A 21,729-nucleotide genomic window follows, 5' to 3' on the forward strand; every position below is an offset into this window, starting at 1 on the left:
TGGTATTGTATGTGTAAACAGTTGTTCTTTGTGGATGTCCCAAGTTTACTAGAGGAGGAGTTTAATACATACATATCTGGGATCTTCTGTTGGGTGTGTTTGTATACATACCGTATATTTACCGTACAGACATCCCCTTAAGTTTTCAACAAGGAGAGTCTCGGATACCCCGTTGAGTGGTGTGGACCCCACACAAATAAAAAGTACTTGGTACCTGTTGACCTGCATACGTGTACCTTCTTTTTGTGTATCAGTTGTACGGTGACCGTAAATTGGCCTGCATCCATTCCCTTTCCTTCCCCCCCCCAAAAGGCAATTCCCAAAATAACCGCAATTCTTTTCTGGCCAACCTTTTTTCGTCTCCCCCGAAACTCTCCTCTCTCCTCTTCTTCTCTTCCTTTGACGACTCTTTCCCTTCCCTTCGCTCTTGCTTCTTCCAACCCCCCCCTCCTTCCCCCCTCGACTTTCGTTTGCCCCCCCCTTTTTGCGTGGACAAGAAAGTCTTTGAGGGAAGTTGCGTTTTTTTTTTTTGCTTTCAATTTCCCACTCGCTCTTTCCTATTGGGGTTTTATCTTCATCACTGGACTTATTCGCCGGTCCCGTTCCCTTCGTTAGAATTCAAAAAAGACAAAAACGAGAAGATCGATTTTCTATCGAGTTTGAGACTCGTAGAAATCCGGACTTCGCGCTCGACTATCCCTGTTCAACGCTCGTGACGGACCGCGACGCCCCTACACTCCCTTCTTGTCGATGCTGCAATAATCAATACACTCTTATCATACCTAATATTGTGCATGGGTCGCCGTTGAGGTAAAGATCTCCTGGGATACTATTGATGATTATTGTATAGAGATGGAGATAGGCTAACATCCCCTGGACTGCTGTAGAGCTCTCATCAAGTTTTCGATCGCGATTGCCACGTCATGTCTGGCTATCAACAAGGCCATTATGATGACGGCTACGGCCACCCTGCAGGCCATGGGGATTCCTATTATCAGGATGACCACGCCCAGGGATACTACGACCATCAGGGATATGATGATGGATACTATGACCAAGGGTATGGACTACATGCAATACGAACCCCTCACCTCTCGAATGAGTATTCGAGGATGTGCCTGTTTTGAGAACACAGCTGACGATTATCCTTTTTCTACTTGCAGTGGTTACTACGGAGCCGATGGTGCTCACGCTGGCCACGCTGGACAAGGCTACGCTGATGGTGGATACTACGAAGGCGGCCACCAGGATGAGTACTATGGGGATCAGTACTATGACCAAGGAGGATATGGCCGTGGTCGACGCGGACATGATTCAGAGGAGGACTCCGAGACTTTCAGCGACTTCACCATGAGATCCGAGACCGCTCGTGCTGCTGATATGGATTATTATGGCCGAGGTGACGAACGGTACAACAGCTATGGATACGCTGACAGCCAGTATGGCGGTCGTAGCTACGGTGGATACCGCCCTCCTTCATCTCAGGTCTCCTACGGTGGAAACCGTTCATCAGGAGCCTCTACGCCCGTGTATGGCATGGACTATGGAAACGCGTTGCCGGCTGGCCAGCGTTCGCGGGAGCCCTATCCGGCCTGGACTGCCGATGGTCAGATTCCCCTCTCCAAAGAGGAGCTTGAGGATATTTTCCTCGATCTCGTCAATAAGTTTGGTTTCCAGCGTGACAGCATGCGCAACATGTACGACCATATGATGACTCTGCTCGACTCGAGAGCTTCTCGTATGACCCCCAACCAGGCCCTTCTGTCGCTTCATGCCGACTATATCGGTGGTCACAATGCCAACTACCGCCGTTGGTACTTCGCTGCCCATCTGGATCTGGACGATGCAGTGGGTTTTGCCAACATGAAACTTGGCAAGGCAGACCGCAAGACCCGGAAAGCCCGCAAAGCTGCCCAGAAGGCTGCCAAGCAGAATCCGGAGAACGAGGAGGAAACTCTGGACGCTCTAGAGGGTGATAACAGCCTGGAGGCTGCCGAATACCGCTGGAAGTCTCGCATGAACCGGATGTCGCAGCACGACCGTGCTCGTCAAATCGCGTTGTACCTCCTGATTTGGGGTGAAGCCAACCAGGTCCGTTTCTTGCCCGAGTGCATTTGTTTCATTTTCAAGTGCGCCGATGACTACTACTCTTCGCCCGAGTGCCAGGCCCGTGTTGAGCCAGTGGAGGAATTCACTTATCTTAACGACATTATCACGCCGCTCTACCAGTACTGCCGTGACCAGGGATATGAGATCCTGGATGGCAAGTACGTGAAGCGCGAGCGCGATCACAACGAAGTCATCGGATACGATGATATGAACCAGCTTTTCTGGTACCCAGAGGGTATCGAGCGTATCCACTTCGAGGACAAGACCCGCCTGGTGGACATCCCTCCTGCAGAGCGTTGGCCGAAGCTGAAGGATGTTCTTTGGGACAAGGCCTTCTTCAAGACCTACAAGGAGGTTCGATCTTGGTTCCACATGGTTACCAACTTCAATCGTATCTGGGTTATTCACTTGTGCTCTTTCTGGTTCTTCACTGCTTACAACGCCCCTTCTCTTTATGTCCACAACTACCAACAGCAGGTCGATAACAAGCCTGAAAACTATAAATACCTCGCCGCTGTTGGCTTCGGTGGTGCTCTGGCCGCGTTCATTCAGATCTTCGCTACCATCTGTGAGTGGTTGTATGTCCCCCGCCGATGGGCTGGTGCGCAACACCTTCGCAAGCGCTTTTTCTTCCTTCTCGGTGTCTTTATCGTCAACTTGGTCCCCGGTGTCATCATCTTCGGCTTCATCAACCTGTTCCCCGAGAGCTCGAGAAAGCCAATTGGTCTAGCGCTCGGAATCGTCCACTTCGTCATTGCCCTCTTCACTGCTATCTTCTTTGCCATCATGCCTCTTGGTGCTATGTTCGGCAACTACATGAAGAAGCACGGTCGGCAGTATGTTGCTAGCCAGACATTCACTGCCAGTTTCCCTCGCCTACACGGAAACGACATGTGGATGTCGTTCGGTCTCTGGGTCTGTGTTTTTGGTGCTAAGCTTGCTGAGTCTTATTTCTTCCTGACTCTGTCATTCAAGGACCCCATTCGTATCTTGTCTCCCATGACAATCCATCAGTGCACTGGTGTCGTTTGGGCTACCAACAAACTCTGCCACAAGCAACCTCAGATCCTTCTGGGTCTGATGTTCTTCATGGACTTGACTCTGTTCTTCCTGGACAGTTATCTCTGGTACATTATTTGCAACACCATCTTCTCCGTGGCCCGTTCTTTCTACCTGGGTGTGTCTATCTGGTCGCCTTGGCGCAACATCTTCTCTCGTCTGCCCAAGCGTATCTACTCTAAGGTTCTCGCCACGACCGACATGGAAATCAAATATAAGCCCAAGGTTCTCATTTCCCAGGTTTGGAATGCTATCATCATTTCCATGTACCGTGAGCACCTGTTGGCAATTGACCATGTCCAGAAGCTGCTGTACCACCAGGTTCCCTCTGAGCAGGAAGGAAAGCGTACTCTGCGTGCCCCGACTTTCTTCGTCTCCCAGGAGGACCAGTCTTTCAAGACTGAGTTCTTCCCCGCTGGAAGTGAAGCCGAGCGTCGTATCTCTTTCTTCGCCCAGTCTTTGTCCACTCCTATGCCTGAGCCTCTGCCTGTCGACAACATGCCTACCTTCAGTGTCCTGATCCCTCACTACAGCGAGAAGATTCTTCTCTCGCTTCGTGAGATTATTCGTGAGGATGAGCCCTACTCCCGTGTCACTCTTCTTGAATACCTCAAGCAGCTTCATCCTCACGAGTGGGATTGCTTCGTCAAGGACACCAAGATTCTGGCCGATGAGACCTCTCAGATGAACGGTGACTACAACGAGAAGAGCGAAAAGGATGTCGCAAAGAGCAAGATCGATGATCTACCCTTCTACTGCATTGGTTTCAAGTCTGCTGCTCCCGAGTACACCTTGCGTACCCGCATCTGGGCTTCCCTTCGCTCCCAAACCCTGTACAGAACAGTTTCTGGCTTCATGAACTACAGCCGAGCTATCAAATTGCTGTACCGCGTCGAGAACCCTGAAGTCGTCCAAATGTTTGGTGGAAACTCCGAGAAGCTGGAGCGCGAGCTCGAGCGTATGGCCCGCCGCAAGTTCCGTATCTGTGTCTCCATGCAGCGTTATGCCAAGTTCAACAAGGACGAGCGCGAGAACACTGAATTCCTCCTCCGTGCCTACCCCGATCTCCAGATTGCATATCTTGACGAAGAGCCCGCTGTCGCCGAAGGCGAGGAGCCCCGTCTGTACTCCTCCCTGATCGATGGTCACTGTGAACTGCTCGAGAACGGTATGCGCAAGCCTAAGTTCCGCATTCAGCTGTCCGGTAACCCCATTCTTGGTGATGGTAAATCCGACAACCAGAACCATGCTATCATCTTCTACCGCGGTGAATACATCCAGTTGATCGATGCCAACCAGGATAACTACCTGGAGGAATGTTTGAAAATCCGCAGTGTCCTTGCTGAGTTCGAGGAACTTACCACTGACAATGTCTCGCCCTACACCCCTGGTATCCCCTCGCCTGACAGCCATCCCGTTGCTATCCTCGGTGCCCGTGAATACATTTTCTCCGAGAGCATTGGTGTGCTTGGTGATGTTGCTGCTTCTAAGGAACAAACATTCGGTACCCTGTTCGCACGTACACTTGCCCAAATTGGTGGTAAGCTGCATTATGGTCACCCTGATTTCCTGAACGCTACTTTCATGTGTACTCGTGGTGGTGTCTCGAAGGCTCAGAAGGGTCTCCACCTGAACGAGGATATCTACGCGGGTATGAACGCTATTCTGCGTGGTGGTCGTATCAAGCATTGCGAGTACTTCCAGTGCGGTAAGGGTCGTGATTTGGGTTTCGGCTCCATTCTTAACTTCACAACCAAGATTGGTACTGGTATGGGTGAACAGATGTTGTCTCGCGAGTACTATTACCTCGGTACTCAACTGCCTCTCGACCGCTTCCTGTCCTTCTACTATGCTCACCCTGGTTTCCACTTGAACAACATGTTCATTATGTTGTCTGTACAGATGTTCATGCTTGTCCTGGTCAACCTTGGTGCCCTCAAGCACGAGACTATCACTTGCCGTTACAACTCTGACCTGCCTATCACCGATCCGTTGGAGCCAACCTACTGTGCCGATCTCTCCCCCATTATCAACTGGGTCAACCGTTGTGTTATCTCCATTTTCATCGTGTTCTTCATTTCCTTCGTTCCCCTTGCCGTCCAAGAATTGACTGAGCGCGGTGTTTGGCGCATGGCTACTCGTCTGGCTAAGCACTTCGGTTCCTTCTCCTTCATGTTCGAAGTGTTCGTCTGCCAGATTTACGCTCATGCTGTCCACCAGAACTTGTCGTTCGGTGGTGCCCGTTACATTGGTACTGGTCGTGGTTTCGCCACTGCACGTATTCCATTCGGTGTTCTTTACTCGCGTTTTGCCGGACCTTCGATCTATGCGGGTGCTCGTCTGCTGCTGATGCTGTTGTTCTCCACATCGACTGTGTGGACGCCTGCCCTCATTTGGTTCTGGGTGTCACTCCTGGCGCTGATCGTCTCGCCCTTCCTGTTCAACCCCCACCAGTTCGCCTGGAACGACTTCTTCATTGATTACCGTGACTACCTTCGCTGGCTGTCGCGTGGTAACTCCCGATCCCATGCCTCATCTTGGATTGGTTTCTGCCGTCTTTCCCGTACCCGTATCACCGGATACAAGCGAAAGCTTCTTGGTGTTCCTTCCGAGAAGGGATCTGGTGATGTGCCCAGGGCCCGTATCACCAATATCTTCTTTAGTGAGATCATTGCCCCTCTTGTCGTCCTCGCCGCTACCTTCGTCCCGTACCTGTACATCAACTCCCGTACGATGTTCAGTGACAACCCTCAGTTTGCCCCGAACGCAATTGCACGTATCGTTATCGTTGCCCTGGCACCCGTCGGTATTAATGCTGGTGTCGCTGGAATGTTCTTCGCCATGGCTTGCTGTATGGGACCTGTCCTCAGTATGTGCTGTAAGAAGTTTGGTGCTGTCCTTGCCGGTATAGCTCACGCTATTGCCGTCATCGTCCTGCTCATCTTCTTCATTGTTCTGTTCCTCTTGGAGGCCTTCAACTGGGCACGTACAGTATCTGGTCTGATTGCGATGATGGCCATTCAACGCTTCCTCTATAAGCTTATCATCTCGCTTGCACTCACCAGAGAATTCAAGCACGACCAGTCCAACATCGCCTGGTGGACAGGAAAGTGGTACAACATGGGTTGGCACTCGATGTCCCAGCCTGGACGTGAATTCCTTTGCAAGATAACCGAGCTTGGGTACTTCGCCGCCGATTTCGTTCTGGGTCACATCATCTTGTTCTTCATGCTGCCTGTCCTGGCCATTCCTTATGTTGACAAGTTCCACTCTGTGATTCTGTTCTGGCTGCGCCCTAGGTACGTTTTCTTCCCATTTGCTACTTCGTTCTTCATGTACTAACATTGTCTAGCCGTCAAATCCGGCCGCCTATCTACTCCCTCAAACAGTCCAAGCTTCGCAAGAGACGTGTTGTTCGTTTCGCTATCCTCTATTTCACCATGCTTGTCATCTTCGTCGTTCTCATTGCCGCTCCTCTTATCGTTAAGAGAATGGGTTACGACCAGACGATCAACAAGCAACTGTGGGACGTCATTGGTGTTTCACAGAAGGTCAGCTCAAGCACCATGTTCCTTCTCCAGCCCATTGACCATGGCCTGAACGACACTGCAACCTACTACACTGGGTCCAACCTCCCCAAGGCTTTCCAGGACCACTCTTCATCAGGTGGCAACCCAACAACTTCTGGCAGCTGGGGTCAATACAAACTGATCTAAAGACCCCACGTCATGTGTATGAAAATTGGCCTGTACAAAGTTTCTGTCGTTTCATTTTCCTCATTTGTGTTTTTTAGTCAGACTCGCTGCATTCCTTTCTATTACCGGCGCATTGTTGATCTTAATGGCTTGCGTGGAATGACTTCTATTAGAGTGGTTCTACCATTGCCCAGGGGGGGTTGTTGACCTTCGTTTTCCACTCTCATAGCTTGTTTTCTTCGCCTCCTCCCTACATCTTAACGGAATACAATATATGCATTGCTTCACTTCAATCCGATCCTTCGATTCTTGTAAAATGATACTATGCACTTTTCGCCATCTGTAGTTAGGCCTTTGCACTGTGTAGGCTTGCGCTGACATGTCACGGGCATCACGTGATACTTCCTCGTTCCTGTTACAATCCACCCGCGGCCCCCCGAAACACTATCTGCAAACCATCGCTACAATATTTACCGGGTTGGCACGCTTTTGACCTTTCTTAGCCACCGGAATCGTTCTCATCGGTGTCTTAGTGGCAGAAGCGCACCCCGCTCCACCGCCCATTATGGATCTCCAGGAGACACAACGTCTCCTGTCCGAGTACATGCACGAACTCGCGAACCTCTTCCACCGTGTCCCTGGCTCAGCAATTTTTCTTCGATATGTGAAATCCAGTTACCAAGATGATCCAATTCGATCCGCGGTTGAGCTTTTCCTCTTTTTATTCGCCGTTCGCTACCTGCTTGCCCCCAAGTACTCTACCAAACCCGGTGTCGTGCCATTGACCGAGGACGAAATCGATGACCTTGTAGATGAATGGACGCCCGAGCCACTGGTTGGGAAACCAACGACATTGGAAGAAATGGAGGTTGAGAAGCGGGCAGTGATTGTTGGGTAAGATATCATCGGATGTGGAATCGCCCTCTCATTCGCAGAATGGAGGAGTAGAATAACATGCTAATCGGATAATTTCCTCGTTGAGCAGACCTGTTGGACCGAAATCAAAACTCGCCAATGGCCGAACCGTGACGAACCTCAGCTCTCTCAATTTTTATAATTTCAACACCAACGAGGCTCTCAAGGAGAAGGCTATTCAGACCCTCCGCAACTACGGAGTCGGACCATGTGGTCCTCGTGGTTTCTATGGTTCCCAGGATGTACACATGAAGACCGAGGCCGATATTTCGTCTTTCCTCGGTACCGCTGCGTGTATCATGTATTCTCAGGCTTTCTCGACTATCTCTAGCGTTATTCCTGCGTTCTCGAAGCGTGGTGATATCATTGTTGCGGATAAGGGGGTTAGTTTTGCCGTTCGGAAGGGTATCCAGATTTCGCGCAGTATCGTTCGCTGGTATGAGCATAATGACATGGAGGACTTGGAGCGGGTATTGGCCAAGGTTACCAAAGAGCAGGCTCGGAAGCCACTGACTCGGAGATTCATTATCACTGAGGGTTTGTTCGAATCCTACGGTGATATGGTGGATCTGCCCAAGATTGTGAGTGAGGATTGTGGAATTTACTTCAACACCGAACCCTTTCGTTGCTAACAGGTGGTATAGATTGAGTTGCGTTTGAAGTACAAGTTTCGTCTCATCCTTGACGAGACCTGGTCTTTTGGAGTTCTAGGCCGCACTGGTCGCGGTATCACTGAGCATCAGAATGTTGATGCTGCTGAGGTCGATATGATTGTTGGCTCATTAGCTGGTCCTCTGGTTGGAGGTGGTGGTTTCTGTGCTGGATCCGATGAGATCGTGCATCACCAGCGCATCTCTGCTGCTTCTTACACTTTCTCCGCTGCTCTCCCTGCCTTGCTCTCTACTACAGCTAGCGAGACCATCAATCTCCTCCAGCACAGCCCCGAGACCGTGTCACAACTTCGGGAGATGACCAAGATCATGCGCGCTCAATTGGATCCTCGTAGTGACTGGGTCTATTGCACTAGCGCCATCGAGAACCCCGTTCTCATCTTGGTTCTCAAGCCTGAAGTAATTGCTTCGAAGAAGCTTTCATATACCGACCAGCAGTTCCTTCTGCAAGATGTCGTTGATGAAGTAAGTGGTAGAAAGAATCCGTATACAAAACGAATTAACTAACAGCTCTGTGCAGTGCCTTGCCAATGGTGTTCTTATAAGCCGTCTCAAGACTCTAGAAGACAACTTCGAGCCGAAGCAGATCGTGCCAGCTGGGCTAAAGGTCTGCGTTACTCTCGGACTGACCAAAAAAGAGGTTGAGAAGGCGGGCACAATAATCCGCCACGCCATCACAAAGGTCCTGAGCAAGAGGAAGTAAATCCATCTTTTTGCATTGACTCTCTGGCATCTTTTTTGAATTCGACCACGGCATCGAATCACACCTCATGCTTTGATGACCCCGGCTCCTTTGTCCGACTTTGGCGCTCATCCTACGTACCTAATGTCTCTTCGTCCTGTGTATTGTTAATCTGCTTGTTGATATGCATCTTTACTGCTACACTGTACAGCACTGCACCTCCGACTCTTTTATTTGAGGATGCATCCATATTCTATTCGTGCATGGCTCTAGATTGTTTAATACTATTATCTTTTTCAGCTTTTCGGTACCAAGAGGTCGGCTCAAAAGCATCTTTTGTCCATTTTCCTATTGACCGATACACTAAGCCAGCCTATTTCTCTATAATAGCTAATTCTGACCGCTGAAGGCTAAATTTGAAATTATCTGAGCCGTTTCCTTTGGCGGCTACTAACCATCAGGACTACATGACATTGGAGGTCACTGGAATGTTGACACCTTCGCCACGTCGACGGTCTGGATCTGAAACCAACCGAGTCTCATCGACATCGCCTTGCACCAACTAGGGCTGAAGTAGACATGTGGCTTCAGTCTTTTCCATATCACAATGTTGCTGCTCTCCCTAATTCCGAACATTCTGAGCCAAAACTGTCCGTAGTATCAGGCCCTAGTTTCCCAGGTATCTTCGGAATGGGCCAGCATTCCAAACAACCACTCTGATGCTGGGAGCATTCCCTGCTGCTTTAGTTGGAGATCATATTCTCTCCACAACTCAACATCAAGATCCCTTCCTAGGCAAGCCCACGGCACTCCCTAGTTCTGGGCAACCTCCTAGTAAATCCCCACAAGGGAGAGTAACCGCCATGAATCTCGACGTCCCATTCCCCAGGTGGCCTCACATTGAATAGCTATGCTTGGGTGCACCCCTTGTTTACATGATGGTTTGCCAGATTCTCCTAGCCAAGGCCCAGTCCTTTCTAGGACATCTATGAATATAACCCAACTGATCTGCACCGATACCTTCCCTCGCGTGAAGGCACGGACAGAGAGGTGTCCCCAATTGTGATGATTTACTAATCTAGCTAAAACCCTCGAATTGGTTGAGTTTGATCTCGACCTCGACGGCAGCAATGAAGCGCCTTTCTCAGGCGCTGCTGGCGTTCTTTCTTATAACTGGTATCCAAGCAGAACTGCAAGGTGAGTCAAAACCATCAACCCATGAAATAAAACTAGACTGAACGAATCAAGGTCCGAACCAGTGCGTTGATATCAATGGCGCCTCTCAAGTCCAATCCACCTCCGAAGTGGTTGTTTGGGTGAACGAAGATGGAGATGCTATTCGTACAGAGACGAATCATCTTCCTGCGTCAACTGAAATACAAGACAAGGTCAGTAATATTGAAATACCAATCCAGACTTGAATAAAGGACCCATTACTAACCAGTATATAGCCACCTGCGACAATCTCTCAAGTTCCGGTCTCAACTCATGAACCTGAGACGGTTCGTCTTCTCTCGACGAAGACAGAAACTCGCATTGAAACAGTAACTCAACAATTACCTGCCGCCACGGAAATAAAGAAGAGTGTTCAAGATCATCTTGATGCTCACGTTCATCCTCCTGCTGCACCTCCTGTGCCTGGACCTGCACCTCCACCTCCACCACCACCGCCGCCGCCGCCACACCCTGAAGAACCATTGCTTTTACCTCCTGATCCGCAACCAGTGCCTCACACTAAACCGCATCATCACCCGCATCCACATCCCCATCCTGATTCCCCCGTCAAAAAGCGTGACTTTGGAATCTCTTACTCTCCATATAAAGCAGACCGGAGTTGCAAGAATCAAGATGAGGTCAATAAGGATCTAGATCGTCTATCAGACCATTCTTATATCCGAATTTACGGAACAGACTGCGACCAAACAAAGACAGTAGCAACAGCAGCCCGCAAACACAAAATGCAGGTCTTCGCAGGTGTTTACGACCTGTCAGATTTTCCCCATAGCCTCGACGCCTTCGAAGACGCCATCCGAACACCAGATGGTAAAACAGACTGGTCCGTCTTTCATACCATCGCCGTTGGCAACGAGCTCGTCAACGGCGGAACTGCAGACCCAGGCGAAGTCGCCGGCGCAGTTAACCAAGCTCGTACTATCCTCCGAGGAAAGGGATATAGAGGCCCAGTCGTAACGGTCGATACTTTCTCCGTGCATCTCAAACATCCGGAACTCTGCGAAGCATCAGACTATTGCGCAGCAAATTGTCATGCTTTCTTCGACGCTAATCAACAAGCTCACAATGCCGGGCCCTACGCCCTGGAACAAGCACACTCAGTCTCCAACGTGGCAGGCGGCAAGCGAACTATCATCACTGAATCTGGCTGGCCACATGCGGGCGAGTCGAATGGAGCTGCAGTGCCCTCACAAGAGAACCAGCGTGTTGCAATTGAGAGTTTACGGCAGAGTTTCGCGCATAGGAAGGACGATCTTGTTCTCTTCACTGCATTTGATGACATGTGGAAGGATGATAATCGGTATACCTTCAATGCGGAACGGTTTTGGGGGATCTATGATAAGTAGGTGATTTCACTTTTCTATGGATTGGGGAATTATTTGGATTTTTGCTTCTTGCTTGGGGATCTTTGCATCTTTTCGTTCTGTTTTGCAGGGCGGCTGTATGTTTTATGTTTTCCGGGTGGCTGTCTATAGTATTGAATTGAAGCTTCATACTGGATTTCTTTGAAAACTTGAACATTACTTTTACAGGTATTCTTGTAAGGCTACTGTGGTCTTGCTCCACAAATCTATCAGCATTATTTATGATGTTGCCTTCAAACGAGGTCGGTTAGACGATGGAGACGAACTTGAGATAGTAGGGTGGTATCTAGGATGCTATTATCGTACAGAAATTGAAATCATAACACGGGAGAAGAAGCAGCTTTCAGCCAGATTGCACACCTTATTGTGCACCAAAATGTACATCCTTTTAATTAAGCAGCTCTTCGTCGGCTCCTCGACCGGTTGTTGCTTTGCTTAATCTTCTTGAATCTCTCAAGCCAACCGCCATCCACCGAAAGCTCGACAAGCGCCTTCTGATTCGGAGGGAAGTCCCAGAAATGATTCTTCTCCTGCGAATCTTCCGGAGAACGACTTCTCGCTCGCAAATGGGCTCTACCCTGGCGCTCAATATCACGCAAAAGTGTAATTGTTTCTCGTAAAGGGTGAACACCATGTAAGTCCATATCGTGCAAGAAGGATACAACACCGGAGAGATCACGGCAACCATGCCAGTAGAACTGAACCATTTCATGGAAAAGTTCGGGCGACGCCCCGAGAATAGCAGATGAGCGACCTTGGGCTTTTATGCTTGCGCGGAATTGGCTAATAAGTTGAGAATCGGGGAAATGCGTGTTGAGAAGACGGAAAGCCATTAGGAGTGCGCGTGGGTATAATTTTGTGATAACCACACCAGCTGGGATCATCGGCGGAATTGTAACCGCATTATGAGACGCAGGAGCCAGTAAATTTGCTTCAAATTTCTCGGGAATGGATGATTTTGCAAACTCACTACCCTCCATACAGTGAAGCATGGAAAAGATGTGTGTCTTGCAGACCTCCCAAACTGCCATATCACCTTTGTTCGCTTCAATCGCCTCGAATAGAGCACGTTCAATGACACACGCCTCTCGCTCGGAAATAAGTTTCACGGCTTCTCTCATAGAAAGGGGACGTTCGGCTTCAATGGATGTTGGTGGAAGACCGAGCTCTTCGCGGGAAAATGTGGCTTCGTCCATAGGCATGCCTTCGATTTCTTCCGAACCACTAACTGCCATATCTTGCAGATTTTCGAATTTAATATCATCAGACTGTTGAATTGCATTGTCTGGAGCAGCTTCTGGCGACTTTTGGGGGGGTTTGCCTAGAAGACTTTTGCTGCGCATTGCCATGGATTATACCCCCAAATAATTTCATCAACTCTGCTATATCATTTTGTTTTGCGCTTTGCTCCGTCGTACTCTGCGTGACGGGATCATTTCCAGAGACATCATCGTTCAGTTGCGATAGAAGTTTATTAAATGCCGCTCTCTCCTTGGAAGTCACCGATTTGAACTTTTCGGGCGATTTTGAATGTCGTGAGGCAGAAGTGCCTCGCCTGCGTAGATGGTTTCTTCGAGATTGATGACTACCGGCGGACTTTGTGGTTGATTCTGCAACGGATCCATCGGTATCGGCATCGTCTGTTACTTCGAGATCTGAAGTTCTCGTGGAGAGTGTGCGTTGAAGACGCGGAGTACACGGTCTCTGGAAAGATCTTAATACCGGTGAAAGGGTCCGTGTTTGGTAGAGGAAAGGAGTAGCGGTATTCGCCGTTGCTGATAGCAGTAATGCGCGCGAAATATTTGTCGCCATGGAGAATCCGAGAGCAAAGAGCACAGACTGAGATGTTTTTGAATTTTCCCCGTTGGCGCAACAAAAAAGGTCGAGATGCCATTTAAACACACGTGACTTCGCGTTGTTCCCGTCGCGTTTTGCCCGCGCCGTTCGATGTGTCGCTTTTGCACCAGTTGGGTCATTCTCATCGCAATCTCAATATGACGAAAGAATTGTCTGAATTCGAGAAGCAGCGTCTTGCGAATATCGCGGAGCGTGATGCGCTGCTTAAGAATTTGAAGCTGGAGGCGCAATCAGCAGGTTTCTATGCCGGTCCCAAAACACCAGGTAGCAATGGTCAACCGAAGAAGAAGAGGCCTGCACCGAAGCGGGTGAAGGAGGAGGAGGAATCGAATCTTCCTCGACGACAGTCGTCTCGAATTCGGGGGCTTACGGCTGATAGTGAAGTCGCGAAACGCAAGGCAGAGGAGGATTATCAGGCTATCAAGGAAGCAGAACGCGCAAAGAAGATGCGTCGCACGGATTCCTTTACGCAGAATGATATGTTTATTGCCGGGCAAAAGCTCACGGGGGATAGCCTGATTGGCGTTGATGTTGTCACCAAAGGCGTTGCTGAGCCCTATGTTCGAACCTTTGGAGACGATGATATCAAGGAGACCACCGACAAGGATCTAAAGGCCCTTCGCGAGGAAATGAATAGTCTGTCTCTTTGGGAGGCTTGGGACCCGCAAAGTACGATACTTCTCACGAGATTCTTGTGTGCTATCTGCAGGTTCATCATTGGCTGACATTCAAATCATCAGGAATCAAAATTACACCCGAGCGAGTCTATGCAATGACCTTTCACCCCTCTGAGACCAAGCCCCTAATCTTCGCTGGAGATAAAATGGGCCATCTCGGTATTTTCGATGCGTCACAGGAGAAGCCAGAGGTCAATGACGAGGATGAGGATGATGATCCAGACCCAGTCCTCACCACTCTCAAGCCACATACTCGAACCATCTGCAGTATGATGGTTCACCCTTCCAAGCCAACCCATTTATACACCGCAAGCTATGACAGCTCTATTCGTGAACTGGATCTTGAAAAGACAACCTCTGTTGAGAAATACGCGCCTGAATCCACCAGCGATGACGAGGCCCTTTCTGGCGTCGATATGGCCGCAGATGACCCCAATACATTGTACTTCACTACTCTAAATGGTGGATTTGGCCGTTATGATATGCGAGCTCCTATTTCAGAGAAAACGGTCTCCGAATGGCAATTGTCAGAAAAGAAAATTGGTGGTTTCACTCTTTGCCCTTCACAGCCTCACTACTTTGCTACCGCAAGTCTTGACCGGACTATGCGTCTCTGGGATCTACGCAAGCTGTCACACAAGAACCCTCTCCCCGTGGCAATGCACGAGAGTCGACTCTCCGTCTCCCACGCGGCATTCAATGCCGCAGGTCAAATCGCCACGTCCTCTTACGATGATACATTGAAACTTTATGATCTCGGGGCTAAGGGCTTCTCATCCTGGAAGCAAGGCCACAATGTACCTGATGACGAGTTCAAGCCTGACACGGTTGTGAGACACAATTGTCAGACCGGTCGATGGGTCACTATGTAAGTTTTTGATTTATGGTCGTATATCTCTATCCTGACGACAAGATACTAACGTTGCGGTAATCTAGCCTTCGACCTCAGTGGCAGCTGAACCCCCAGTCGCACATACAGAGATTCTGTATTGGTAACATGAACCGCTTCGTCGATGTCTACAGCGGCAATGGTGATCAGTTGGCCCAGCTGGGAGGTGAAGGTATCACTGCTGTCCCTGCCGTGGCTGTCTTCCATCGCAGTAAGAACTGGGTTGCCGGTGGTACTGCTAGTGGTAAGCTATGCCTCTGGATGTAGGTTGCACCATTTCACCTTGTCTTCGATTTATGGGACGTCGAGTGAACATTATTTTTTGGTATGGTTGACTTTTATGTGAATGGTATTACACAAGCTGGCCTCGACTGTTATGTAGGAGCCTGGGGTTCCTTGGAGGATTCGCTATCGTGTTAGAATTTCAACTTGTACATATAGGATTAATCGTATGCATTTCCCTATTTCTTGTCTCAATGTAGTAGTATCGAACTTCAAGTTCAGCTGTAATGATGCCTACTGCTCAGATGGTAGCCCAGTCACTCGAGTTGAGCTTCTACCTGTCTGAAACGGTGCAGTGTTTACATTGAACCAGATGTGTACACATCAATACCTATTGATAGTAGCAAGATGCTCCCGATTTAGAGTGATCTTCGAGTCTAGAAAATATTACTACCTAGTAGTATTTTTACTAAGTAGTAGTAGTAACCACTAAGCATTGCAAGAAGCATCGTGGTAACTTGAACGAGAACAAAAAGTCCATTCCGTCTAGTTGTAGAGTATCATGTTGTATATACAGGTTCGCTATCCACTCCAAGGAAAGCCGCGAAAGCATGTTGAGAATAACCTCAGAACAAAGCACAAATGGTCGTGCCCCATTTCAAAAGCCAGGGCAACCCTATCCGTATAGAGAAGAATTTTGTCTTCTTTTTGTGTCGCGGCTCTTGTACGCGTTTTTCCAAGAGACGGGCCAAAGGCGAGGAATTTATGAGAGAGGATGGCTGTGAAACCTGAAACAAGAAAATAGAGAGGAAGGGTATCAACACCGTGATGTATGCTGCCATGAAAATCGAGAAGGACTGAAGAAGCTGAAGGAGGAAAGCGAGACAACGAAGTGAAGAGGAGGAAATGAGAAGAATAGAAAGGGAGCAGCGTGAATTTCATGAGCACATATACGGAGAGAAAGAGGAGAAAGAGGAGAGAGAGAGAGAGAGAGAGAGAGAGAGAGAGAGAGAGAGAGAGAGAGAGAGAGGCAAAGGGATGACATAAAACCATTGGTTGTCAGCAATCAGAACTCATTTCGAAGGTCTTCATGGGAATGGTGGGATTGATCGCGATCTTTCGCTTTACGTCGGGAAGGAGCTGGGACAAAGTCGAAAAAGCGATATTTGCTGGAGGTATCCTTGGTGACACTTGACCGGCGAGCCTTGGAAGTTTCAGAATATTCCAGTGAATAGGTTGAGGAGTTCTTGGAGCTGCCTGTGCTATCGCGAGTATCTGACCACCGCGGGATGGAGAATGGCATGCGAGTCTGGTCCCAGGTCGCTGATGAAGAACTTGGCGGCGTGTCATCTTCGTCGGGTCCGTAGTCCGTTGACCGACGAGGCATGGCAGGGCGTGGCGCGAAGAAGCCAATTGATCCACGCTTGTCCGGCGGGAAGGAAATTGTGCCAGCCTTAGCTTCTGGGGCTGGAGTCGCGGGTTTGCTAGAGGTTTCATCATAGAAGGTCACAGCGCGTTCCATTGAATCCACAAGTTCTTCCCACTTGATCTCGAGAGTCCCGTTCGGACGTTCTGCTTGCTCTGCTCCATGTAGACACTCCCTAGTACGCTCTTGTAGACGGTGTGCGAGTTGATGGAACTTCGCTAGGTTGACATCCATTTCCTCCAATTCAGAAATTCGCTCTGGAACAACTTCTAGCCAGACACGGATCAAATTGGCATAGCATCGAGCGTGGTCGATCAAGAATGGAAGACTTGGGAAACCTTCGCGGGAGGTACATGGCAGGCGTCCCAAGATCTGTATAGGCGTGGTGTACGAGGGTGTCGGGAGAGGAGCCGGCTGGTCTGCGGAGATGCTGCAGATATCATCGACGAATTGCTTGAAGTCGGATCGGTTGCCCACCAAGAATTTGTTCATGGGCTCCATCCATGGTTCTTTGTTGCCAAATGTTGTCATGTTCGCGAGACCTTGAAGTGCCTTTGCAATGAGAGTCAAAGTGCGCTGAGCACGAGGACGTGGATGATCTTGTAGAATGTTAGTGGTTGATATCTCAAAGAGATCGTATGATATCGGTAGTAGGAAGAATGGTCGCATACCTTTCAAAAGCCCAAACAGCTTAGGATTCAAAATGGCCGGGCAAAAGAACCGCAGAAAGAGAAACCCAGAAACACTGCTGTAGGTCACTGTGCGGAGAAAGTCACCATAACGATCCTCTGCACACGCTCTTACGTGCCGGAAGATGCGTCTGAGCTCGGGGGGACAGTTATTGTAGGAATTGGCAATGGACTTCCAAACACCGGTAGTAAGAGAGATCAAGGCTCGCCAATTGCGATCGAGATCTTCCGTACGGGGCACACGCGACGGGTCAACCTCACACTCGGGATCGCTCTCGTCTATTTCGCGCAATCGCTCTCCAATTGTGACTTCCAAGTATTCCTTTCCGAGTCGACGCATGTGAAGATCCAGTGCTTTTGTTAGAAGTGAGTTGCCGCGGAAAAGAAGATTGGCTTCCACCGTTGCCGTTCTTCCCATGTCTCTAACAAGGATTTCACGATCGTGACTCGGCTCTCGCGTATCATTAGAGTGTATCCTTGTTGTGTAACGTAGTCGATTTGCCGTGGATTCCTTATGAACGCCATCGATTTCGTCCTCGACTAAGGCTGAAATCCAGTCGACTGTCTTGCCAGAGACCTGGTAGATGTTCAAAAGCATTTCTGACAGCTGTGTCAATTCGGATGACATCAGCTGGGCCATGTGGATGGTGAGGCCGTTGGTAAAAGAATGAAGCAGTTCTTGCATTGGTGCATATTCGGCGAACATCAACACAACAGTCTCTTCCATTCGGGCTTTCATGAATATCTCTCCAACAGCTTGATCTTGATCGTCTAAGATCGGCCACCACTTTTCAGTATCAACTCCCGGTTCCAGCTCATCGAGTCGTAGATCAACCCTGCCAAAGATGGCATCTTTGGTAGCGATTTGAATGTCATCGAGCATGTTGACAGCATTGACTTCTTGGGTGGATGAATATGATCCTTGTGCGACGAGAGTCCAATCTCTCTGTGTTGGATTCATTGTTTTGATCAATATAGAGGCTTGAGAGAGCACCGGAGGTAGGTCGTTGAACGTAAAGTCTTCCCGCCAAAAGGGATTGCTGGTACGGTATTTGACAGCAGTCTTCGCACGAATTTCCCCATCTAGAAGAACTTCGGTGTAGTAGTCGCTGGGCTTTGGGGGAGAAGGGGCAGCGGAATAGCCGTGGGACCTAGACTGTTTTCGACTTCTGGGGGTATCCTCTTCCTTGGCATTAAAAAGCTTGGCCTCGGTGATCCTTAAATTGAGGATTCTCTCGATTCTGAACAGATCCTTCGTAGGGGATTCCTTGTTCTCGGCTTCTGGAGTCTTATTTGGATCTTCCTCTATGGTCGAAACCTCGGGTCCATAAAGCTCTGGGATTGTGAAGGCTCGTAAGAGGACAAACCAGACTTCGAATAGAACGCGAGTTTCCAAGGCGAGATAGATAGGACGCATGGCAAAATCGACCACGGGGTGCGCTGTGTATTGAGGGTAGATGGCGATGCAAAATTCATCGTCGAGAACCGAGGGATCTAGTTGCTGAATGGAACAACGCGATAATTGAGATAACTGCACAAGCGCCACAAGAGAGACATCGGATTCGGTATAGAGTTTGAAAACACCATTTTCCTGCAAGGTGCAGCTGACTTTCTGCCACGCCGAAGACAAAGCTCTTGATTGTCGGTATGTGGATACACGGCGAGCGGATACGGGTCGTGCACCAGATGCGGAGGGTTTATCCCAAAGAAGCATTTTTCCGACCTTGATGATGGCCGCGTCTTTTTGCGTAGCGGATTCGGAGTTTCGACGGCGCTCAGTAATTCTTCGGTCACCTATTACAACTTCCTGGGGCTTGGTCATTTTGTTCTGAACGCCCTTGGGGCGGATGGGTTGCCAACATAGCAGAGCCGCTAGCCACGAATCGAAAGTTTCGCTGACGTGGGGCCGCAGCTGTATCCCCAGGCCGGAAGTGAATGTGTGAACATTTAGATAGGTTGTTTGTAATTCGGAATCGTAGTGTGTGCGTACTCGACAGCCTCGGAGATCTGGTATCAGAGTCTTTGCTAATACTGGCTCCCCCTTTGCCTGGTATATTAGACTGCCTGTGGCAACATTGATGGCACAATACCCAGATGTCCAGGAATTAGGGGGCGATGTGCTATTTGACGTTGTTCGAAACGACAAAATTCCATGCATGCGCCCACATGTAGTCTTCATTAGTTGTAAGATCTTGGCAGCGTCGGTGTTCGAAAGGGGAGATGCGAATGCGGCTTGGGTGTGGCCTAACGAGGTAGCTTGTCCTGGGGAGTTGCTTAGCCGCTGACATGAGGCTGATGATACAGAATAATTTGGTGAATGGATTGAAGGGAAGCCTATACTGGATGATTCCTCGGTGCCCTTCACTTCGGCGATGACAGGTTTAGGTTGGGACGAGTTAGCTGCGTTTACTGATCCGATCCGCGCTCGGGACTTGAAAGTATTGGATGTCAGATCGCTTCGTTGTTCATCCAAGGTGGCAGTTCGAGATCGTGTGCGCTGGTTTCTTGTTTCAATCGACGTGTCTTCCTCGCGTCGCTCGACAGTGCGCGATCGCATGGTGGTTCGTGGGGATGGCGCACTGCTGGTGAGGTGCTCTGGTTCGGATAAAGGGGAATGAGACTCCGGGGTTACGGTTCGAATGCTTGCTTCTCGAAAGCTGTCTGGGTAGACCATACCGTGGCGATCTCGAGATGATGATTTCTTGCTCGGCCGGCGCTCGACAGGGCGGCTATACAAGGCCTGGTGCATCGAGCTCCGTTTCCCAGGATTGTATCCATTCGGGTTATCGGAATCCATCCTTCCTAGTCAAAAGCTCAATATGAGCCGACAAAAGCGTCGTAGGAAGGCCCACGCAAACGAGGAGGGGTGGGTGACTCGGCGCGGCCCAGGGCAACCGCAAAACAGTCGACGTGAGTATATATGCTGATATATATGAATTCGAGCCCTTTTGGGGCGTTTGTTCAGCTGCGCGTGAACAATTGATAATCGCTTTTGTCGAGAAAATTGCTAGAAGAAAACATGGAGTCCAGGCGACAGAAGGGGTTCGTATTGGTACATTCGGTCGAGCGGGCGGGAGCGACGAAACGGAGACAAAGGAGGTGCGGGTCACCGTCGTTTGTCCTGGAGATGCGAACACTAACAGAAGAAATGAGCTTGTAATTCTCCCGGTAAATAAAAAATGAAGATAACATCGCAATCAAAAGATCAGTTGTAACCCGAGGAAGACCGGCAAGATGATGGAATGGGAGGACGTGAGATCATTATTATTTAGCTGTGGGAGGAAGGGAAGGAGGGGGAGGAGATAGGCGGACAAGGATGGAATAGGGACTGGGGGAGATTGTGAAGAGAGAAGGCAATGAGCGCGCGCACATTCATACACACACACTCACCCTCATCCGTCGGTATTCAAATCGTTAGGTGGTCGAACAGGGCGGTTGGTGATGGGAGGACGTGGTGGGTGGAGGAGAGAGGGGGATGGGTGGAGATCGGATCAAGAAGGGAGGGGTTATTTGTGTGCGAGTGCCCGACAGGATACGCGGATCACCCCAGAAAAGACGGCCCGGATCGATGGGCGTCGTAAAAGAGATGCGCCGAGCCGAAAAGTATGCGATGTAGGGCAGAAAGTCCAAGGGGGATGAAGAGTCGAAGTTGAAGAGGGGGAGAGAAGAGCAGCCGGAGGGGGGGGAGGAAGTGGATAGGCGGGAACTCGTCGTTTCTTCTTCTCTCTTATTATCTTCCTCTCTTTTTATCTCTTCCAATTTACTCAATCTACTCTGAGAAAGACTAGTTGGTATACACCATTCCTAAAGAATTCTCCGATTTTAAATTGTCATCAATTCATCATCTTTTACTTTTTTAATACCTCTACTTCTACTAAATGGAGAGCTGACACCCATTGACCGCCAAGTCACCATAATCAATGGCGTTGCCCACGGCCATCATGACCACATCCAGGTTTAGTTCAAGATGATTGACTTTTGGGGGGGCAAACCAGAGAGAGACAAGACTTGTCAGTCTCTTATTCCCTTATTACGGTACATCAGGAGTACTTACGGGATCTACCAACGCTTAATATAGCACTGGGTTGTAGACTTATCCCCCTGTATAAACTGCTGCTTTCCGTGCTGCACGGAAGCCCGCTAACCTCATCTCCTCTCCAATCTTCTTTACTTGCTTTCTTTTTTCTTCTTTCTCCGCGCCTTTACGAGTTTAGAAATATTGGTCCTAAAATCTAGGACAA

At 49.4% G+C, this 21,729-nt stretch overlaps 6 protein-coding genes across 6 annotated transcripts; 4 read left to right on the plus strand and 2 right to left on the minus strand.

The window, feature by feature from the left end:
- Positions 1-923: 923 nt before the first annotated feature.
- On the plus strand, positions 924-6,884 carry N7469_007924 (1,3-beta-glucan synthase; the record flags this gene model as incomplete). The annotated part of the gene is made up of 3 exons (XM_056646842.1): positions 924-1,060; positions 1,164-6,467; positions 6,521-6,884. The coding sequence occupies 3 exons, from the start codon at positions 924-926 to the stop codon at positions 6,882-6,884; spliced, it is 5,805 nt and encodes a 1,934-aa protein (XP_056498393.1).
- Positions 6,885-7,428: 544 nt separating this feature from the next.
- On the plus strand, positions 7,429-9,152 carry lcbA (serine C-palmitoyltransferase subunit lcbA; the record flags this gene model as incomplete). Its single annotated transcript, XM_056646843.1, has 4 exons — positions 7,429-7,757; positions 7,849-8,359; positions 8,423-8,914; positions 8,970-9,152. 4 exons carry the CDS (start codon positions 7,429-7,431, stop codon positions 9,150-9,152), a joined length of 1,515 nt encoding a protein of 504 aa, XP_056498394.1.
- A 1,109-nt stretch (positions 9,153-10,261) lies between these two features.
- On the plus strand, positions 10,262-11,710 carry scw4 (putative cell wall glucanase (Scw4); the record flags this gene model as incomplete). Its single annotated transcript, XM_056646844.1, has 3 exons — positions 10,262-10,328; positions 10,380-10,519; positions 10,583-11,710. 3 exons carry the CDS (start codon positions 10,262-10,264, stop codon positions 11,708-11,710), a joined length of 1,335 nt encoding a protein of 444 aa, XP_056498395.1.
- Positions 11,711-12,120: 410 nt separating this feature from the next.
- On the minus strand, positions 12,121-13,540 carry N7469_007927 (uncharacterized protein; the record flags this gene model as incomplete). The annotated part of the gene is made up of 2 exons (XM_056646845.1): positions 12,121-13,049; positions 13,087-13,540. 2 exons carry the CDS (start codon positions 13,538-13,540, stop codon positions 12,121-12,123), a joined length of 1,383 nt encoding a protein of 460 aa, XP_056498396.1.
- A 182-nt stretch (positions 13,541-13,722) lies between these two features.
- On the plus strand, positions 13,723-15,418 carry N7469_007928 (WD domain protein; the record flags this gene model as incomplete). The annotated part of the gene is made up of 3 exons (XM_056646846.1): positions 13,723-14,254; positions 14,326-15,130; positions 15,199-15,418. 3 exons carry the CDS (start codon positions 13,723-13,725, stop codon positions 15,416-15,418), a joined length of 1,557 nt encoding a protein of 518 aa, XP_056498397.1.
- A 1,021-nt stretch (positions 15,419-16,439) lies between these two features.
- Positions 16,440-20,285, minus strand: N7469_007929 (GTPase-activating protein BUD2; the record flags this gene model as incomplete). The annotated part of the gene is made up of 1 exon (XM_056646847.1): positions 16,440-20,285. One exon carries the CDS (start codon positions 20,283-20,285, stop codon positions 16,440-16,442), a length of 3,846 nt encoding a protein of 1,281 aa, XP_056498398.1.
- Positions 20,286-21,729: the final 1,444 nt, after the last annotated feature.

Source organism: Penicillium citrinum (assembly GCF_028827155.1).
Source record: "Penicillium citrinum strain IBT 23319 chromosome Unknown utg000007l:1.0-2040159.0:1.0-2041076.0, whole genome shotgun sequence".
NCBI classification, from domain to species: domain Eukaryota; kingdom Fungi; phylum Ascomycota; class Eurotiomycetes; order Eurotiales; family Aspergillaceae; genus Penicillium; species Penicillium citrinum.